Source organism: Typopeltis vanoorti, chromosome 7, assembly GCF_054136105.1.
Source record: "Typopeltis vanoorti isolate ZY-2024b chromosome 7, IOZ_Tvanoo_1.0, whole genome shotgun sequence".
NCBI lineage: Eukaryota > Metazoa > Arthropoda > Arachnida > Uropygi > Thelyphonidae > Typopeltis > Typopeltis vanoorti.
This window is the reverse complement of record NC_143555.1, coordinates 119,545,602-119,566,386: the sequence shown is the minus strand read 5'-3', so window position 1 is coordinate 119,566,386 and position 20,785 is coordinate 119,545,602. Positions and strand designations below refer to the sequence as shown.

Below are 20,785 nucleotides of genomic sequence, written 5' to 3'. Positions count from 1 at the left end.
TTAAAAAATACTAATCTCTCAAAAATTTACTGTTTCACAAAATTATTCAATTTTTGCTGCTTTCATTTTCTGCAAATATTTCCATGGTTACTATTCATCAGTATTAGCATTGGTAATTTTCTTTCTCTCCTCTAAATTTGTTAAAACATGATCAGTAGCTGTTCAACTCCAATACTCAGAGAATAATTTTTTCCTCCTTCATTCATTCCTTCTGGAAATGGTCTCCATTCCTACACATTTCTTTCAGAATACAATCTGTAGTCATCAAATACAATGTTATCCAGTTCCTTCTTTCTCCATCTACAGAACTAATGTGTAATAGCTTAAACAACTTCTCATATATGATTACTATAAAAAGTAATAAATAAATATTCACAGTTAATTGTCCCTAACCAGAAGTATTCAACTTCTCTATAGAAGTTGAATATTTCTATGACTATAGGTAGGTGCATATACAGTATTTGTGTTACACTTGAATCAACTGCTTAATGATTTTCAATCTAAGAGAGAGAGAGAGAGAGAGACAGAGAGATGTAGCCATTTGGTTTTAATTCAAGAATGTTATTTTGTCTATATTTTATGAACCATGATCCCATCTCTTCCTTGAACCATACCTTCCCAAGTGGTATGTAAAATATACTTTTTGTTTCAGTAAATTTTCTTCTATTCTAGTTTCAGAAAATCCAAGTATATCCCACTTTATTTTTCCATTACACAATTCTTTTTTTTTTTTCACTTTTTTAAGTTCAAACATTGTAAGTACAAAGGTTCAGTTGCCTTATCATTGTGTTTTTCATAGATACATTATCCATAAATAACCTCCCATCTAAGTTTGTGATATCACAGCTAAGGCCAAGATAAACATGTTACATTAAGGTAATATGTTTATCTTGGCTGTGGGTTCAAATCCTGCCATGTTTCACAGCCAATCATATGTTTGTGATTGGCTGTAAAAATACTAGTGGTGGCAGTTGGCAGTAGATGGCTTTGGTGTAGATGATGAAGGTGGTTGGTGGAGATGGAGAGTTGTAGGTAGGTGCTTCCCTCAATGAGTGTTTGGATTCCCTGGAGGTGTCACATAATAATAATAATTATTATTACGTAACATTATTATTATTATTAATTTTTTGCCTGCTTGGTTGGCCGAGTGGTTAGTGTATCTGCTCTCTAGTCAAAAGGCTGTGGGGTCAAATTCTGCCATGGGCATGGATGTTTGTGATTATCTGTGAAAAATACTAGCGGTGAACAGTAGATGGCGTTGGTGTAGATGATGCGAGTGATGGATGACAGATGGATGAGGTTGGCTGATGGAGCTGGAAAGCTGTAGAGTAGGTGCCCTCGATGAGTTTGGACTCCGTGGAGGTATCAGATAATAATAATAATAATAATAATAATAATAATATCAGCAAGTTGTGTGTTGGGGTGTGATGAGGAGGTTGCAACTAGCAACCTTCCCAGAAGAGGTTGCTAGTTGTCTGCTGCAGAGGTTTTTTCTGTGATCATTATTATTTAATTTGTACACTGGATTGGATTTAACTAGTGATATACACTGTCTACAGATGATGCAAAACTGAGGAGAGTAATGAGGAATAAAACAAATAAGCCTTGCAAGAGGACTTGGATAGATTGTATGAGTAGGCAACAGTATGAATCTCTCAGTTCAATGTTGCACAGTGTAGTGTTCTGAAATTTGGTAAGCTATAATGGGATATGAGCTACACACTTGGGGAAATTTTGGAGGAAGTTGGGGAGACAAGAATCTGAAGTTCAGTGGTCACATTGCACAAGTTGTGAAGTCATCACATCGGATTATGGCAATGATGTGGAGGACCTTAACATGCAAAAATAAAGAAATTGTATAAAGCCTTGATCATGTGTCATATGAATTATTGTGCACAGATTTAGTCTCCTGGTTTCCATAGTGATAAGGATTTATTGGAAAGGGTCTAGTAAAGATCCATTAAGGTGTAATTGGTCTTTGGGATGTGTGGATATGAAGATAGATGAGAGGAATGTGGTTTGCAAAGCCTTGTGAATAGGAGGAAGTGAGGAAATATAATTGAGACATTTAAATTGGTAAAGGGTTGTTACCGGGTTAATGTGGAAGAAAGAAATTTTGCATAAAATGGAAGAATGGGGGGTAGAACAAGGGGACTACCTGCAAGCTGTATAAGGAGGGTGTGAACAGGGACAAAGAGTAGGTTCTTTGCAAGGAGAGCAGGTAGTGAGTGGAATGCATTGCTTGACAGCATGGTGGATGCAGATACATTGAATGAGTTTAAAGCACGATTTCATGGGTTTTTTGTGTACAGGTGTGTGCTTCCCACAATGAGTCTTTTGACTCCATGTAGTTTCTGGTGTTAATAATAATAATGATAATAATCAGATTTTTTCATGCATTATTAAATAATATTCTTGATATCTCTACATTTTAGGGGCTTTAGTAAGGACTTTGAACCCTGTATTGATGAACTAGTTGCAGCTACATTAACAGTGTACAAAGAAGCTATTAAAAATCTTCTGCCAACTCCTGCAAAATCTCATTATCTTTTTAATTTGAGGGATTTCTCCAGAGTTGTTCAAGGTCTTCTTCTCTCTGTTCCTGAAACTGTTGAAGATCCTGCCTCCTTGAAAAGGCTTTGGGTCCATGAGGTTTGTATCATTAATATAATATTTGAATGTTTGATTACTGCAGTTAATAATACAGGATGATATGATATATATTAGGTAATATTATTAGACTGCTATCACATTACTATAATGCATATAATACAAATTAAATCAAATTATTATCCATAAGTGTTGTATAGCATTTTGGTGTAATTTAAAAGAAATAGAAAGGGACATATGAGATGTCCCAAGACTCAACAGTGCCATAGATGTGCCAGTGATTAGAAAGAGGAAAGGAATATGTTAAACATTTGAAGATTTCGAGGTATGCATTGAGAAAAATAATATAGGGAAAACTGTTCCTAAGTCCTGAAATATTATTGTTTTTTTATTATTATTAGCATCTGATTTCTATGGAGTCAAAGGACTCATCGTGAGAGGTCCATAAGTGAAAAATGATCAGCGAACTCTGCCCTTAAACCCATTCACAGTTTCTGCACTTACCACACTCTTGGGCAGTGTGGCCCACTTGCCAATCACCCTCCCCTGATCTACCCCTCCTTATACAACTTTGAGAGATGACCTCTTGTTCTTCCATTATCTCCCTCTATTCTTTGAAAACCTCCTTCACATTAATTTGGCAAAAATAACCAACATATATATCAATCATATTCCCTCTCCTTTTATTCACAAGGCTCTGTAAGTTGCATTCCCTCAATCTCTCCTGATATCTGACATTTGTTATGTCTTCTTTTTCTCCTACATTTCAACTCCATTGTTCTCCTTTGTGTCTACTGAGATATAACCTCTAAACTGAGGTTATATCTCAGTAGGGGCCTTCTGGGACAGTTTCCCGTTTTGAGCTCTGACAAAATTTATTTGTTTCTGCTGCGCCAGCCAGAGCCCTAGGATAGAAATTCTTATCCAGAGAAACCTTCTCAGAAATCAAGTAATACTTTATCTAGTTTAAGTAAGTAAGTAAATTTCAGAGTGCTCAGTATACAGTCATGGCCTTGACAATCTTAAGTTTCCCCTTTTTTCCTCTAAACATAGGTTTGATATTTTCGTGAGTGGTAATTTCAATCTCATGCTCAGACAGACTCAGACTTACATAGAAAAAACATGTTTATTAATTATCAAAATTACATACAATAAGCTTCCACACATCAAAGGTATGTCATATCAAAATTCTAATTCACTAGCTAAACAATAAGGAACATTCTAATTATCAATATACTCTAATCTTACATCTCTAGGTTAAATAAGTATACATTCATCATAAAACACTAGTTCAAAATTCTAAATAAAACTTGCTAACAAAGATCAATTCACGTTCAACTAAGTGTTGCATGCTCTCATGCTTTCAGACTACTAGTCCAATATGACTAACACATATATTCAAAGCTAATCAAGATCAATACTAAAATACAGGTAAAGCAAGGCAGTGGTAATCAAACAAGCAAGTTATTTATACACACTCATGATTCATCTAAATCACAAACATGGCTCTCGATATCAAACTAAATTACTGCTACTAACGGCCTATACACATTAACTTGGGTTTAGACAATCTATGAACGTATACTACCAGTCCAATTCAATCAACATAACACAGTAAGTGTCTTTAAATTCTCACTATCTTCTTTTCTAATCTCTGTCCATTTTACACATTCATCACTAATAGATAATACATAAAATGAAGATTTTGTATGTTACCACCTTGTTAGACGATTTCTCGATCCTTCCGTCTGTTCTTTGTTATGGATTGTCCCTCTGTACAGTGATCTGCCACCACTTGGAGTCACATGCTCGTCCCGAATTTGCCCCTTCTTTCTTCTGAGCTTACGAACTTTTCGCGTCGCTGCCTTCAACATAATTTACCTTCAAGGGGAATCGTTTGCTGCCTTCTCATTGGTTAGAACCAGACCGATGGCCGAAACTTGAAACACTGCTGTGATCTCGTGCTAAACTTCTTCGATTTGTGCCACTCAGCAACTGGAAACACGTTGCCGCTATGCCATCTTATCGGATATCAGCCATGTTGACCCCCCTCGGAACTACGAGCCAGTAAGCCATGTGGGAGGGCATACGTGACCAAGGAACACCACAGGAACCAAAACCAGAAATGTAGAAGGAGCCAAGAGAGAGAGTCGAGCCCTGTGAGTTCATTTTTAAACTCTTCTATAGCACTCTCTTCCATACTCCAAGCTTGTCTATGATGCTTTCCTATTTGCTGTCACCTCCTCGCTGAACGAGGATCACTCTTTTTGGGGGAATGCGAAATTCGAGCGCCTTCCACGAATGCCTACTCATCATTCGTTACATCATCTTTGGTGATCAAACTGCAGCCTTTGAACTTTCGTTCACACGACAATATGCGATTTCTTTACATGGCATAGTTTAATATTGATGCTTTTGAAAGTTTAATATTTCCATCTATTTTAGACAATACTTTAAACATAGTATAATCTAATACTTTATCTTTGATTTCATTTTAATTTAGGATTCAATTTCTTCCTTTATATTTTAATTCCCTTCTTAAGCAAAGTTAACATCTGCATTTTCACATATTATGTCTGTTTTGTCAAGAATACAAGTGTGCTTTTGCTTGATATTGTTGTTCTTGTTAAATCTTGAATGGTGCAGTTCTATTCTTGATAGAATCATCATTCAAGATCTAACACATTGTATACACCTGACACTGATTTAGTGAATCTTGTCTGGACTCTCCCTAATACATCTTCATCCCTTTGAAAACCACCAAATCCATGCACAGTACTCAAGGCGTCATGGACTACTGTGCACAGATTGGGCTACAAGCCTGATCAAAGCCTTATACAAGGGACCATAACCTTTTTGCTTCAATGTCCTCCTCCTCCTCCTCATTATTGCCATAATTCATTGTGATGTTCTTATAATTTTAGCAGTATGACCCCTAAACTTCAAGTCTCTGTCTGCCATCAATCCCAGATCTAATCTATTCTACCTCCTTCAACATTTTCCCATTAATGGTATACTCTGGATGGGACCCAGCCTTACCTACTGAATTTCAAGACCTTGCAGTTTGCAACATTAAACTGAGATAGTTTAATGTTGCAAACTGTTGCTCCACTTATACAGTCTGTTGAGATCCTCCTTCAAGGCCACTACATCTTGCTCTACTTCTCATAGCTTTTCCCATCATTTGCATCATTGCAAATGTCTCCATATCTTCAGTTAAGTTGGTCCAATTGTCATTAACATACAGGTTAATAATGATCTGTTTTGGACCATTATTGTTTAATTTGAATGTGGTGGCACTTTGGTAGTACTCCACTAGGTACCTTAATCTTTTGGGATACCACTCCTCCATACACAATCTGCTAAAACTAAATTGTCTGACAGCCAATCAGTCATCGAACTCACTAGTCTGTTATCTAATCCCATGCTTCAATTTAGTTACCGGCTTGTGTTGTGATGTGGAAGTCTATCAAAGGCCTTTGATAGACTTGTCATTTGAGACTTGTTCTGTTGTAAGACATTAATCAAGTATATCAAAAAGTGCCATTAATTCCCTAGAGCCTTTCTTCAAGATACACAGTGATATATTATCAAGTCCTACTATATCATCTATACATCAGCTATATCCTCTGCATTAGTTACCAATCTGCCAATGTCATCAACTAGCATCATTCTTCCATACTCGTTTTTCTTCTTGTCATGTATTGACAGAACTCGCTAGGATTTTTCTTAAGTTGATTGGCTAATTACTTCTCATACTGTGCTTTTGCTGTCTTTATCAACTAATTATTACCAACATTCATCTAGTGTTTCCTCCACAGTGCCTTCTTCTTCTTCCAGATTTTTAGCTTAATCTCTTCATTCATCCATTTTACTCTTTATTTAGCTTTCTTTACCTTTGGAGTATACTTAGACATTGCTACTGTTAGCTAGCTCTTACTCCATTCCCAAGCAGCATCTGTCTCCTTTCATCACTCAACTGCTTATTCTATGCTATAGCTATATAGGTATGTGGAATGATGGAAGAAGATGAAAATCTCTTGTCCATACATGATTAGAGGAAAGTGGAAGAATAGTAGTTGCACTTCCATGGATGCTGCTCCAGTTCACTGAAGTAGTATGCATGGAAATAACTTATAGAAGGGACATAATTGCAAAAGCAGAACATCTGTGGTAAAGCAAGAGGGAGTCATTGAGAAAAGTGAAATACTGGTTTCCTGGTTCAATAATTATGGTAGGAAATGCCTGTTCCGCGAGGCTGTATTGCATACATGAAAAAAAGAGGTGACAGAAACTGGAGACCTTTCTCTAGAGTTGAAACATGGCAATAACCATTTCATGCATCTTATGGTAACAATAGTTAAAAATCATTTAGAAAAGATTATTTAAAATATTCTAAAATTAATTCTGTTATGAAAGTATAGAGATGGAGATAAATAAACCTTTGAAAACTTTTTTGTAAGGAACTGCATAAGTGATGATGATGAAGGAAAATTATAAGAAAGTTTTTAAAGGGATGATATGTGGTAGGAGATGTAGTGGTGAAATTAGTGATGAACAGAGAATAGCACAAATATTCAGTTAGTATATTTTTCAAATATGTCCATGTAAATTAATTTGGTTTATTAGTGGTATTAGTGTTATTATTATTACCCCAAGACCTCATGGAGTCAAAGACTCATCCGTTATGGTGGAAAAGCAGGAATGTAGGTGTTTTAACTTTATCATGATCATGAGTTATATTGTATACTGATTGCAGCAAGTCAATCAAACTAGTCTGACTCTCCTCCCCAATCTCAGTTGACCTTAAACTGATATAGGATACAGTCAGTGTAAGGAGATATAATTCTGCAGATGATTCAAAGATTGTGTTATTATTATTATTATTATTATTATTCCCGACACCTCCAAGGAGTCCGAAGACTCATCGCGGGAGGACACCTACAACTGTCTCAACCACTACACCGAACCACTACTACGAATCATCTCCATCAATGCCATCTACCGCCCACCTCCACCACTACCACAACTAGTATGTTTTGTCTGTAAATTGCATGTGTTCTGAAGGGCTGATTTGTCTGTATGCGGGATGAAAAACCCGAGTTTCCGGGAGAAAAAACCCTGCTACCTCCATATGAGATCGGCTAACTCACTTTCGATTGAAATCAACCAGATAAAGATTTCTCATTGATTTATAATCAAGAGTGTTATAATAGCATTAGGTAGTTGTTTGCATTTCTTGTAGATACATGTTACATTATGACACTAAGTTGTGGATCATCGATCAGATTGCAGAAAAATGAATAGTGCTTTGCAATATATAAATTTTGTGATCAGTAAAAGAAATCATTGGAAGACAGTTGTGCACAACGAGTATACAGCATTTCAGAGAGGAAGGATAGTCTGTCACAATACAAGGCTCAAGCTAGGAAGGTTACCAGCATAGTAAGAAAAGCTAAATCAGATTATGAGAAGACCTTAGCCAAAGAGATCAAGGGTAATCCCAAAGAGTTCTTCCGCTATGTGGCAAGTAAGAGGAAGAATGACTTCGGAAGGATAACCTTAGTGGGTGCTGATGGTATTGAGGTGACAAAATCAGATGTAATAGTCGAGTTACTGAGTGATCACTTTTCAAAAGTCTATCACCCAAGTGAGGATATCTCTATACCTAAAGCAATACCTAATGTGAGAATTGAAGCTGAAGAATCAGAGGTATTAAATATATTGCAAAACTTAAATGCAAACACTGCGGTAGGCTTAGATGGAATATCAGCTCGGGTGTTGCGTGAATGTGCAAATGAATTGTCAACCCCTCTTACCTGGATATTTAATTCAAGTTTGAACTCTGGTATGGTCCCTATGGAGTGGAAGTTAGGCAAAGTGGTTCCTTTGCATAAGGGTGGCTCTAAATCTGCGGTATTGAATTACAGACCAATCACCATCTCAGGAGTAGTGGTAAAAGTATTGGAAAAGTTGGTTAAAGACAAAATTCAAGAATGGGTGGATCAGGATATGATACTCTATAGAGGCCAACGTGGTTTTGTTAAAGGTAGATCCTGCCTTAGCAATCTATTAACTATTCATAATAGAATAACATCTGAGTTGGACAAAGGAACTGGCTACACAGTGGTACTTCTGGATTTTGCTAAGGCTTTTGACAGGATACCCCATAGAACACTGTTACGCAAATTGGAGCAGATGGGAATGGATATTAAATTGGTGATATGAATAGGAGATTGGCTCAGGGAGAGATACCATAAGGTGGTGTATGGAGGAGCTGAGTCCAGAATGAGGCAGGTGACCAGTGGTGTGCCTCAGGGCTCTGTGCTTGGGCCAATGTTGTTTAATTTGTATATAAATGATATAGGAAATGGCTTAAAGGGAGATATTCAGTTGTTTGCTGATGATGCAAAGTTGTGTAGTGCAATAAAAAATCAAGCTGATGTTGAAAGTTTGCAGGAGGATTTAAATAAGCTGGTAAAATGGGCAAAAGAAAATGGATGTCAGTTCAATGTGGAAAAGTGTAAAGTCATGCATTTTGGGATTAAAAGATTACCAGCTGTGTACTACATCGATGGAAAGGTACTCCAAGAGATTGATGAGGCTAGGGACTTAGGGGTATTGGTAGATAGGGAGATGAAGTTCAGAGGACACATTGCTAAGGTGTCCAAGATTGCACATAGGATTACTTGGTTGTTGAGGAACACACTGACATCCAGAGATAAAGAGGTTATTATTCCCCTTTATAAAGCATTGATACTTCCACATTTGGATTACTGTGCTCAGGTCTGGTCACCTGGATTCCTTGGAGATGAGGAGGCTGTGGAGAGGGTTCAGAGAAGAGTGACCAAGTTGGTGAGTGATATAAAAAATGCTCCCTACATTGATAGATTGAGAGCTTGTGGATTGCAGAGATTGGTTGATAGGCGAAGAAGAGGGGATATGATAGAAACATTCAAATTACTAAAAGGTTTTTATAGGATTGATGCAGGGGAAATGTTTCAGCTGTGTGATAGTGATGGAAGAACAAGAGGTCATCTCTGGAAATTAAAGAAGAGTGTGGTTAACAAAGGTGTTAGAACAAGGTTTTTTGCCTGGAGGGTGGTGAATGAGTGGAATTCATTGCCTGACTTAGTTGTGAGCTCTTCGTCTGTAAATGAATTCAAGAAGAGATATGACAGATATTGTTTTGCTAGTTTGGGTATCCCGCGATGAGTCTACTGACTCCATGGAGATACCCGTAATAATAATAATAATAATAATAATAATAGAAACTTATGTTACTAAAGGAGTGTTATAGGATTGATCCAAAAGAAATTTTTTGATACTTGATGAATAGAAAGAGCACTAGGGATCACCTCATGGAGGCTGTAAAAGAGTATGGTTAGTAAGGATGCGTTGACTAGATTTTTTGCTTGGAGAGTGATGAATGAGTGGAATGGATTGCCAGAGGTAGTTGAGTGCATAAATATGAATGAGTTTAAGGACAGTTATAATAGGTATTGTGTGAATAATGGTAAGTGTTGGTTTCCCACTATGATGTATCTATGAATGGCATGGTTGCTAGACAACTGCAGTCAGTTAACTGTGCCTTGTAAATTATTGCTGGATTGTAAGAAGGTTATTTTCTTTTGTGATTATTTAACTGGAAGGTTTCCTTCTTTCTTTTTTGAAACTCAGTTTTTTTATTTCTCCATACAAAGAGAAGCCTGGCCAGAGAATGAATGCATTTAACATGGTATTCTTTCATCAGAGCCAATTTTTTCAGAAAGCAGAGAGTGCATGCAGTTGTACAGTGTCTAAAAATTCTGAAAACCAATGGTAAAAATATGTTTTTCTATATAGGTGAAATATTGGTCAGTTAACATTGGATGAAAGAGTAGAAATAGTCCTTTTTAGTGATCATTAGGGAAGTGGCAGGTGAGTTTAATGACAAACATCCTGAAAAGAATCCAATAATGCACAAGTGCTTTCATAACTTTTTTAACTGTTTTAAAAAATTGAATCAAGATCATACATATGTATTGTAAATGAATTTAAGGGAAGGTATGATAGCTGGGTTGGGTAATTTACAGCCTCCCTCAATGAGTCCTTGACTCCCTGGAGGTCTCAGATAATAATAATAATAATAATAATAATATCATATGTGCCACATTGATTTATAATCAAGAGAAGCTGAGAGTCTTAGCGATCACTTTTCATTATTATTTTTCTATTTTTTTACATCAGCTAATAAAAAAGACAGGTTCTGGTTCCAGTTATACCAATAGGCTTCCTCCTTGAAGCACACAGTACTCATTACTTCTGAACTGAATAGTATCCCTAAAATTATCAGGAATATCAGATTGATATAAGCTATTCATTAAATTAGCCTTCTTGAATTTTCCTTTCGCCAAGGATAAACCACATGCTGGTGTTTAACAATTTCTGTTATTCTGTGTGAGCTGTTATCAGAGAAAAATGTGTGATAAGCAGATTCTTTTCATGGATAGTGATTGGTTAGTGGAATGCATTGCCTGAGAGTGTGATGAGTGCAGATACTGTGAATGTGGGTTTAGGGCATGGTTTGGGAATCTTTTTCCATGAGAGAGCGAGAAAGTATAGCCATTCTGTAATGAGTCCTTTGTGGAGGTCACATATTAATATTAATAAAAGAAAATCACATGGAGAGGAGGCATACATTTTTTAACTATATCTATGGCACAAATATTGTTCCAAGAATCTGCAAAACAATGAAATTTCTCATAAACTGAAATATTTGCTGTTTGTTTATCTAAATCCTGAGTGCATTATCTCTTAAGAAGATATGAAAATGGGCTATTTAATAATTTAGATAAATTATGCTAATTAGTAATTAACACACACACAATCAATTAAATTTTACACTAACTGTCAACACATATATAATACTGGGGTTCCACAAGGTTCTGTTCTCTCACTAACCCTCTTCTTTCTATATATCAATGACCTACTTCATTTGACCCCCAACCCAATACACAGTTTTGCAGATGACAGCACATTGCACGCCTCCCTTTCATTTGACAAAACTTTACTCTGCACGACTCCCTTCAACCTACAGAACATTAACTACCACTGCCCTCATTTCTAACCTCCAAGCCATCCTTCAATGGGGCTCAGATAACCTCGTCAACTTCAATGCTAGTAAAACTCAGTTCTATAGAGATATTCTAGTTTTGTGACCACATGTTTATTAGAGAACTGTTTTTAAAAAACTAAACAAGTACTAAAAATAACACGACACATTTCATTAGTCGTAAGACTAACATCTTCAGGAGTAAAGAGAACTAACAGTTTAAAGCACAAACTATAAGAAATTACAAAAAAACAAGTTCATTTTTTGGTATTATGAACATCAAAAAAGTTCGTTAAAAAAACGAATAACAGATCTATACAACTGTTAATGCATGTTAGTTGGAGACAATGCTTTGTTGTCGCATTCTGTGGTTCTCGCTTACTCTGTCCGAGGTCTGAAGTGGGTAAATTTTTAATAAACGATGACCAAACTTGATTTAAAATCAAACCTTGGTTTTTGTTGCATTGCATAGGAATTTTAATCATATTTGAATAAACCTACACATGAAAATCCAGTTCTGTCTTATTTCTCAAAAAAAAAAAACAAAGAACCATTTTCTCCCAGTATTATTTTTGATAACACTCAAATTCCCAGACAACACATGAGATTTCTCTTCTTGGAATTACCCTGACATCGGGCCTTTCCTGGCATAAACACATCATGACCATTGCATCCTCAGCTTCCAAAACACGAGGATTTCTCTTTCGCTGAAGACATTACTTCACCTCTAAGTAACTGTTAACCTTATACAAATCACAAATCTGCTCAGCTATCGAATACTGCTCTCACATTCATAGTGGAGCTCTTAAAAGCTCCCTCAAAATGCTTGACTCAATATAGAGGAGAGCAATTAGGTTGATAAATGGCCCATCTCTTGCCAACTCACTCTTCTCACTTTTCACATAGATGTTTGGGCTCTGCAATTTGTGTATTTTACAAATATTTCCATTGCAAATGTTCATCTGAAATAGCATCAATAATTCCCCCACTCAGTACTAAGACCATTGGAACACATAGCTGCCACCCAACATCCTTTCACAGTACATCTTGAAACTCACCGACCAAGTTTCTTTTACTTCTCCTTCATCCCTGCTACTGCTGTGCTGTGGAACAGTCTTCCCCCTAATGTATTTCCCAAGTAATATAATATACAGACTTTTAAATCAAATGTAAACAAGTTTCTCTTGTTTACAACCTCTCGTGTATGAGCCCAACATAAAAAAAAAAAATTATGTATATGTATTTTTGTATCAGTTGCAGTTTATAAAAATGTGTAATAAAAATTATGATTGATTTTCTTTACACAGATTTTTCGAGTCTTCTATGATCGTCTTGTGGATGATGTAGATAGAACTTGGTTATTTGACTGTGCACAGATTGTATCAAAAGAAAAGTTACATGTAGATTTCCATGCACTTCTTTCAAATATTGATTCAGATGAAGATGGAAAAGTAACAGAGGATGACATGAGATCTTTAATGTATTGTGATTTTGCTGATCCCAAATCTGACAGTCGTAATTATACAGAAGCTCATGATTTTAGTTCTCTGAAAACTATTATTGAAGGATTTTTAGAAGAATTCAATAATATCAGTAAAAAACCCATGAATCTTGTGCTTTTCAGGTAGGATACATAGTGGATAATTCACAAAATTTTAATCTCTTTTTAAAATTATTTATTTCTGTCGTTACTTCGATTAATGAATCAGGATTATATAACACAGCATCTAGTATCTTCTTTATAAAATTGGAAATCTGTTTCTAATTAGTAGAAATCCTTCTTTAAATTTTTTATTAGTCATATTCATCCATGGAATTAATTTTTATTAGAAAAACTGTTAAAAGAAGGGATGATTTCTTTTCATGTTGAGCAGAAATACCAGTCATGACAAAGATGCTACTACTTGACTTCTTATAAACCTAATTAACTGCTTATGATAGGTTGGTTAATCCTGTCTGCATTATCAACTATGTCTGTAAGTTGTGTGTGTGTGTGTGTGTGTGTGTGTGTGTGTGTGTGTGTGTGTGTGTGTGTTCTTCTGGTCAGTGTATCTGTTTGTGGGATGAAAATCTGAATTACGAGGAGAAAAACCATACTACTTCATTATTATACCATCAAACTCATCTTCAGTCAAAAAGCCCTGAAAACAGTTCTTCAAGCCATGGACAGGATTTAAACCTAGTGTTTCCACCGAAAGAGCCTCATTAATACTGACTGAGCTGTGAAGGCTCTTTAAAAAATTCAAAATAAATCTGATATGAAAAAATATGATACATATGATTCATCCCCATCTCATCTATATGTAAAATTCATAATTTTCATCATCGGTTTCCTAATATGTGCTCTCAAGGTGGTGTACAGGCTACTCTGACAGCACTACATGATTAAGTATGCCTTATTACTAATATCCTATCAACAATTTTCCTGCAAAGTTTCTTACTTGTCAGCACTCCAATACTCATCAACATCAAATTCTGAACATGTATCTTTAGTAAGTATGCACATTATATCAGTACTACATAAAAAGTGACATCATTACTAACTTCCTATCAACAGTTTTCCTCAAAATTAATGTATTATTGAAGTGGAAGGAGGGCAAGATTGTGCCACATAAAGGAAGTGATAGACCTCAAGCATCAAACTATAGGCCTATCTATCTATGTGCCAAGTGTTGTAGTTAAGTTGTTGGAGAAGCTTGTGAGAACTAGGTTTCAGAGTTGGGTTGACAACAATGGTATTATCTTGGATGGGCAGCATGGATTTGCTAAAGGGAGGTCATGTTTTGGTAATCTACTTTCTTATTACAATAAAGTGACTGCTTCCTAGGACAGAGGAGAAGGATACACAGTAATATACTTTGATTTTGCAAACACTTTTGATAGAGTACCTCATGATAAGTTGACAGTCAAACTAGAGCAGATGGGGTTGGATATTAGATTAGTGCATTGGATTGGAGACTGGCTATCTGATAGGTATCAATAAGTTGTGTATGGGGGGAGCGATATCCAGGAAAAGGAAAGTTACTGGTGGTGTGCCTCAGGGCTCTATTTTAGGTCCATTGCTGTTTAACTTGTATATTAATTACATCGGTGAAGATTTGGATGGAGATATTCATTTATTTGCTGATGATGCAAAGTTGGGATGAACTGTGAAGAGTAGAGAAGATGTTGTTGCCTTACAATAAGACTTGAATAAATTGAGTGATTGAGCATAGGAATGAGGATGTGAGTTCAATGTTGGAAAATGTAAGATTTTAAAATTTGAAAAACAAAAATGGGATGCAGAATTTATTCTTGGTGAGGATATATTGTTGGAAGTAGGGAAATAAGAGATCTGGAGGTGATAATGGATAAGGATCTGAAATTTAGGGAACACATAGCCAAAATTGTGAAGAGAACACAAAGTCTTCTGGGAATGATGCGGAGGACACTGACTTGTAGAAGTAGGGAGATTCTTGTTCCATTGTATAAGGTTTTGATTAGGCCACACATGGACTATTGTGCCCAGATTTGGTCACATGGTTTTGAGAAGGATGAAGAGATGTTGGAAAGGGTCCAGAGGTGACTGGCTAAGGTAGTTTCTAACCTCTAGAATGTCGAGTATGAGGAAAGATTGAGAAGATGCAACTTGCAGAGTCTAGTGGACAGGAGGAAGAGGGGAGACATGATAGAGACCTACAAGTTATTAAGGGGTTGTTATAGGATCAATGCTGGAGAGGTTCTACAGAAAATAGTGGGAGATCAGGGGAAGAACCAGAGGTCATCCCTGGAAACTGTATAAAGAGGGTGTGAGTAGGGGAGCTAGAAGCAGGTTTTTTTCATGCAGAGTTGTGAATGATTGGATTGCTTTGCCTGAGAGTGTAATGTCTGCAGAGAATTTGAGTGTGTTTAAAGCACGGTATGATGAGCAGTGTGTTTGATAAAAGGACCTCCTCGATGAGTCTTTGACTCCATGGGGTCTTGGGTAATAATAATAATAATATCTGTTCATCAGTCACCACTAATTCAAATCACCAGATTCATATCCATTGCTACAATTTATGCAACAGAGTTCTGTGTGGAATTTGGTCAAATGCCTTTGCAAAGTCCAACAGTATCACTGAGCAGCCATTTCCCTTTTCCAACTTCATTGTTACTTGCAAGTTGTAAAACTGTAAAATAATATTTTTACATGGTCTGCCTGGAATCCTACCATGGGTACGGATGTTTGTAATTGTCTGTGAAAATACTAGTAGTTGTGGTTGACGGTGTTGGTGTAGTTGCTGTTCATTGTAGTTGGTGGATTGAGTGGTGGATACAGAGAGTTGTAGTGCCTTCCCTCAATGAGTCTTTGGACTCCCTGGAGGCGTCATGTAATAATAATAATAATTATTTGTCAAAACTCCAATATTATCATATCTTATATTGCACTTTTTACTGTATCTATCCACCTGGAACTTGGTCTTTGTCTGGGTCTTTTTCCTGTCATCTGGACAATGAACACCTGTTTTATTATTACTAACAGCAGACTTCCACAGAGTCCAAAGACTCATCATGAGATTACACAACCAACTGTGCTCTAAACTCATTCAGTGTATCTGCATTCACCATAATGTCAGACAGTGCATTCCACTCACTAACCACTCTCCATACAATGAACCTTCACTTTATTCTCTTGTTCACACCCTACATATACAGCTTCCAGGGGATGATGCCATCTGTTCAATCTCCTGATCTTTCTCAAAACTCTCATATCCCTGGTCTCTGGTCTTTGATCAAGTGTTTTATTTTTAACCCACCTGTCAGATCCATAAGTTCATATTGATTTGAACACTGTTTTGTATACAGCTAGTATGGTGTGTTGACCAATTTCTCTCTTATTCCATATAAATTTATTCAATAGACTTCCGAGTATACCAACTTTGTTAATTGTGTTGTCATCATGAAAAACAAAGAGTGACAGAGGGATGGCACTAGTGTGTGATGACATAGGACCTTGGTTGATGTGAACTGTTAGCAAAAAGATAAGCATTAGCATTAAGATAGGATATTATTGTGTTTACTTTCTTACCAATACTGGCTTTCAGTTTGAACTTATGAAATTGACATTTTTTTATATCATTTTGTGATCTTTTATTAGGATTTTATTGTCACAATATTGTATCCAAATGTATTGATCATATTCAACATGGCAGCCTCTTGTTCTAACATATTGTCACCAGCCCACCACCTTTTAAAGACTACATTATTCATAGCATTGGTGATGATGATTTCATAACTTGCAACACATGCGGCATGTATGCATCCTGTTGTTTAAAAATGTGGCACGTGCAGGACGGAAATGTGTATGGGTGCATGGAATGTAGGCATTGGGAGACTATGGGAGACATAATTATCTCAATCTCAGAATTTAGCAGCAGCAGAGATAGTGCTACAGGAATGGATGAAATTCAATTGGTGGATACTAGTAGTGTATTGCAGGGTGGGAAATAAAATTGAAAGATAAACATATTGATTTAACCTAGGGCATTGTGGCAGAGGAAGATGGTTTGTCTGATGGCCATGATTGTGTGTGTGTGTAAATGTCAATTGAAAGCAGAATGTATGGAAAAAGAAATATAACTGCTGAGAAAAGAATAAAGACTGAGTTTAAAAGGATGAGTGAAGATATTAAGAGGCAGGAGAGGTTGGCTACTGTGAGAACAAAAGTAAGTATAAGAGAATGGCACCAGAGAGCAAGTGAGAGAATAGGAAAGACAGAGGAAGAGAGAAAATTGCAAAATGCTGAGAGTGTGGAAGCAAGGAAGTGACAGATGAGAGGAAGGAGGTTAAGTGGGAGAGAAAGGAGTGAGTGGTTTATTTTAACACACACACACACACACACACACACACACACACACACACACACACACACACACACACACACACACACACACACACAAATTGAGTAAGTAATGCTATTTATTTAAGGCCATATATTTCAGCCAGAATATTACAGGCCATTACCAGTGGTAATGGCCTGCAGTGATATTACAAGGTAGAATGTCAACAATGGATTGATTTGAAAAAATAAAGGCCATGTTATGTTATTCATAAAACAAAGCAATGGTTATAACTGAGGGAATACTTCAATATTAATTATTCATTAGCTATTTTAAAAAAAATTATGTGTGATTAGAATAAGATTTCACATATTTTAGATAGAGAGATGCAGTCATTCCAGTTTAAATTGGGACAGTGAAGTTTAAACAGATGTTCAGTTTGTTTAAAGAAAGCGACATTGTTGAAGTAGCTTTGTTTGATAATTTGTTTTCACTCCCTTACTCACACCCTCTTTATATAGCTTCAGGGATGACCTCTGGTTCTCCCCTGATCTCCCACTATTTTCTGTAGAACCTCTCCAGCATTGATCCTATAACAACCCCTTAATAACTTGTAGGTCTCTATCATATCTCCCCTTTTCCTCCTGTCCCCCAGACTCTACAAGTTGATTCTTCTCAATCTTTTCTCATGCTCGATATTCCAGAGGTTAGAAACTACCTTAGTCAGTCAGTCACCTCTGGACCCTTTCCAACATCTCTTCATCCTTCTGAAAACCAAGTGATCAAATCTGGGTACAATTGTCCATGTGTGGCCTAATCAAAGCCTTATACAATGGAACAAGAATCTCCCTACTTCTACAAGTCAGTGTCCTCCATATCATTCCCAGAAGCCTTTGTGTTGTCTTAACAATTCTGGCTATGTGTCCCCTAAATTTCAGATCCTTATCCATTATCACCCCCAGATCTCTTATTTCCTATACTTCCAACAATATATTCTCACCAAGCATAAATTCTGCATCCCATCTTTGTTTTCCAAATTTTAAAACCTTACATTTTGCAACATTGAACTCACATCCCCATTCCTGTGCCCAATCACTCAATTTATTCAAGTCTTCATATAAGGCCACAACATCTTCTCTAATCCTGTCCAATATTATCTAATCCTATTGCCTTATCAATGACTAGTTGCTTAAGACATCCTATACCTCTTGCTCTCTCGTCATTAAGTCTTCTCTTCCTTATTTTCTACACTCGAGCTTCTGATTTTGCAGTGAGAATAAAACATCCTGATGAATTACTCACTGAATACCTCAGCTATGTCCTCTGCAAGATTTACCAATCTTCCACTGTCATTCCTTAAGATCAAGTTCCTTTTATCATTTTTCTTTCTACTTTGCCACACATCAAAAAATTTCTATTGGTTTTTCCTTGCCTGATTTGTTAGTTTCTGCTCATTATCAAAAAATTATTAAAGAAGGAACTATATTACAATCTGGATTGTATTCTCGTAAGCTCTCTAGTCAAAATCATGAAACTTCAGTGTTTCTACATACATTCAGCTTTGAAATAATGTTGATTTGATTTGATTGATTGATTGAACTCAACCATCCCTTTAGGATGGGTAGAGTTCCCTAATGAGGGGTTCATGATGAATTTAATGCAGCCGGTTCATTACTCCTTGCTGGATCCCCTAAGGGCAATATTCATGCCTGTAAACCGTGTGCATTCATGGGGCCAGTTTTCCTGTTCTGGGGGATGAAAAACCTGAGTTTCTTGGTGAAAAAAAACCCTTCTCCCCTATGAAACTGGCTAACTCACCTTTCATCAAAAGAGACCAGATAGCTGAGAGAGGGTGCTCCTGAGTGAAGCGTGGCGGATGTGTGTGAGAAGAGCTCTGAATTGAGATAAGTATTCTTGGAATAATTAAGTATCTATGAGTATTTGTTTGAGTGAGAGCTACTGTAAAAGTTGTGTGCTAGCAGTATTATTAGTATGGGGGATTTTCATTTGCCTAAACTTAATTACAAATTCGTTATTATTAGACCTTAGAGCAGTACTGGCAGAAAACATGGCGGCAGCTTTGTCATTCCATGATTTTAATTTAGACTTTAGTCGTTTCGTTAAGTGTGAGGTATGCTACATGTATTCTTTCGATTACATAAATGATTTGTGGATGTTTAGGACGGATGGAAGGAGGGTGTGTGTGTGTGAAGTGCGGCCTGAAAGAGGAGTTGATGAATGCAAATATGAAATTGATGACAGAAAGTGTTAGTAGTGAGAATAGCGCGGGGAAAATGAGTGCATGTTCGAAAGAGAGGCAAAGGAATGTTAAAAAAATCAGTAAAAAAGAAAACGAGTGATATAAAAACTGTAACGGATGTTAAAAAGGACGAAAGTGAGGCGAGAGTGGCAGAAGGAAACGAAATTGAAAGAACAAATGAAACTGGAAACGGCATGATGCAGGAATTAATAGTGGAGAAAATCAAAAGAATGAATGATAGCAAAAGTTGGATGCATGTTGGACTAAAAGTACAGAAGCACAGAAGGATGAATGAGAGTGAAAGTGAGAAGAGGAGGCCGAAAGAAAATTAGGAAGGTTGAATGATAGAGAGAATGTGACGCGAGATTCTGAAGTTGAATTGGATTGGATGAGGCAAGAAATAAAATGGATGAGGAATGAAATTAAGAGAATTCAGGTCAAAACTATTAAAATAAATCATGATGGCATGAAAGAGTTAACGAAAGATGAGCGAGTGGCATTGTATGGCGACTCCATTATTAATGGTGTGCTGGATGATAGGATGCATAAGTTATGTTTTCCAGGTGTAAAATGTGTAGAGTGATTGAGGAATTGGATATCAGGAGGGAGCGAGCAAAGGAGTTAATGATAATAATAAAATTAGTTTATTAGTTTAATCCTTTATCCAAGTGTGAGCAAACAAAGTTTGCGCCTGAAAGTATCTTCAGGACTGGGGTAAGGTGGTACATCACGAGGGCAACTCGTTGAAAAGGTGGAGCAAGAAACCAACAATCTCAGTATTTCCTATAATGCAAAACACATCTCCTTATGGATATGTCTAATGTTATGCATTAAGGGAAGGGCCACTACCCAGACTAGTTTCGACCTTTATTGAGGTCTCTTCAGTGGGAGCCAGGCCCAAGTGGAGATACCAGCCAGAAGCATTAGCAGGTCATCTCTACCTATAGGAGTTGCCAAATGGTGTGCCACCCTTTTTTTAATAAATTACTCTGGATTTAGAGAAAGATGTTGAAAGTTTAT

At 36.7% G+C, this 20,785-nt stretch overlaps 1 protein-coding gene across 1 annotated transcript in view; it reads left to right on the top strand.

Moving 5' to 3' along the window:
- Dhc36C (Dynein heavy chain at 36C) overlaps positions 1–20,785 on the top strand; it is a 1,350,914-nt gene that overhangs the window by 553,469 nt on the left and 776,660 nt on the right. Inside the window, 2 exon segments of the mRNA XM_090395101.1 lie at positions 2,436–2,652; positions 13,012–13,328. Of these exon segments, the coding sequence (XP_090251227.1) occupies positions 2,436–2,652; positions 13,012–13,328 (534 nt within the window).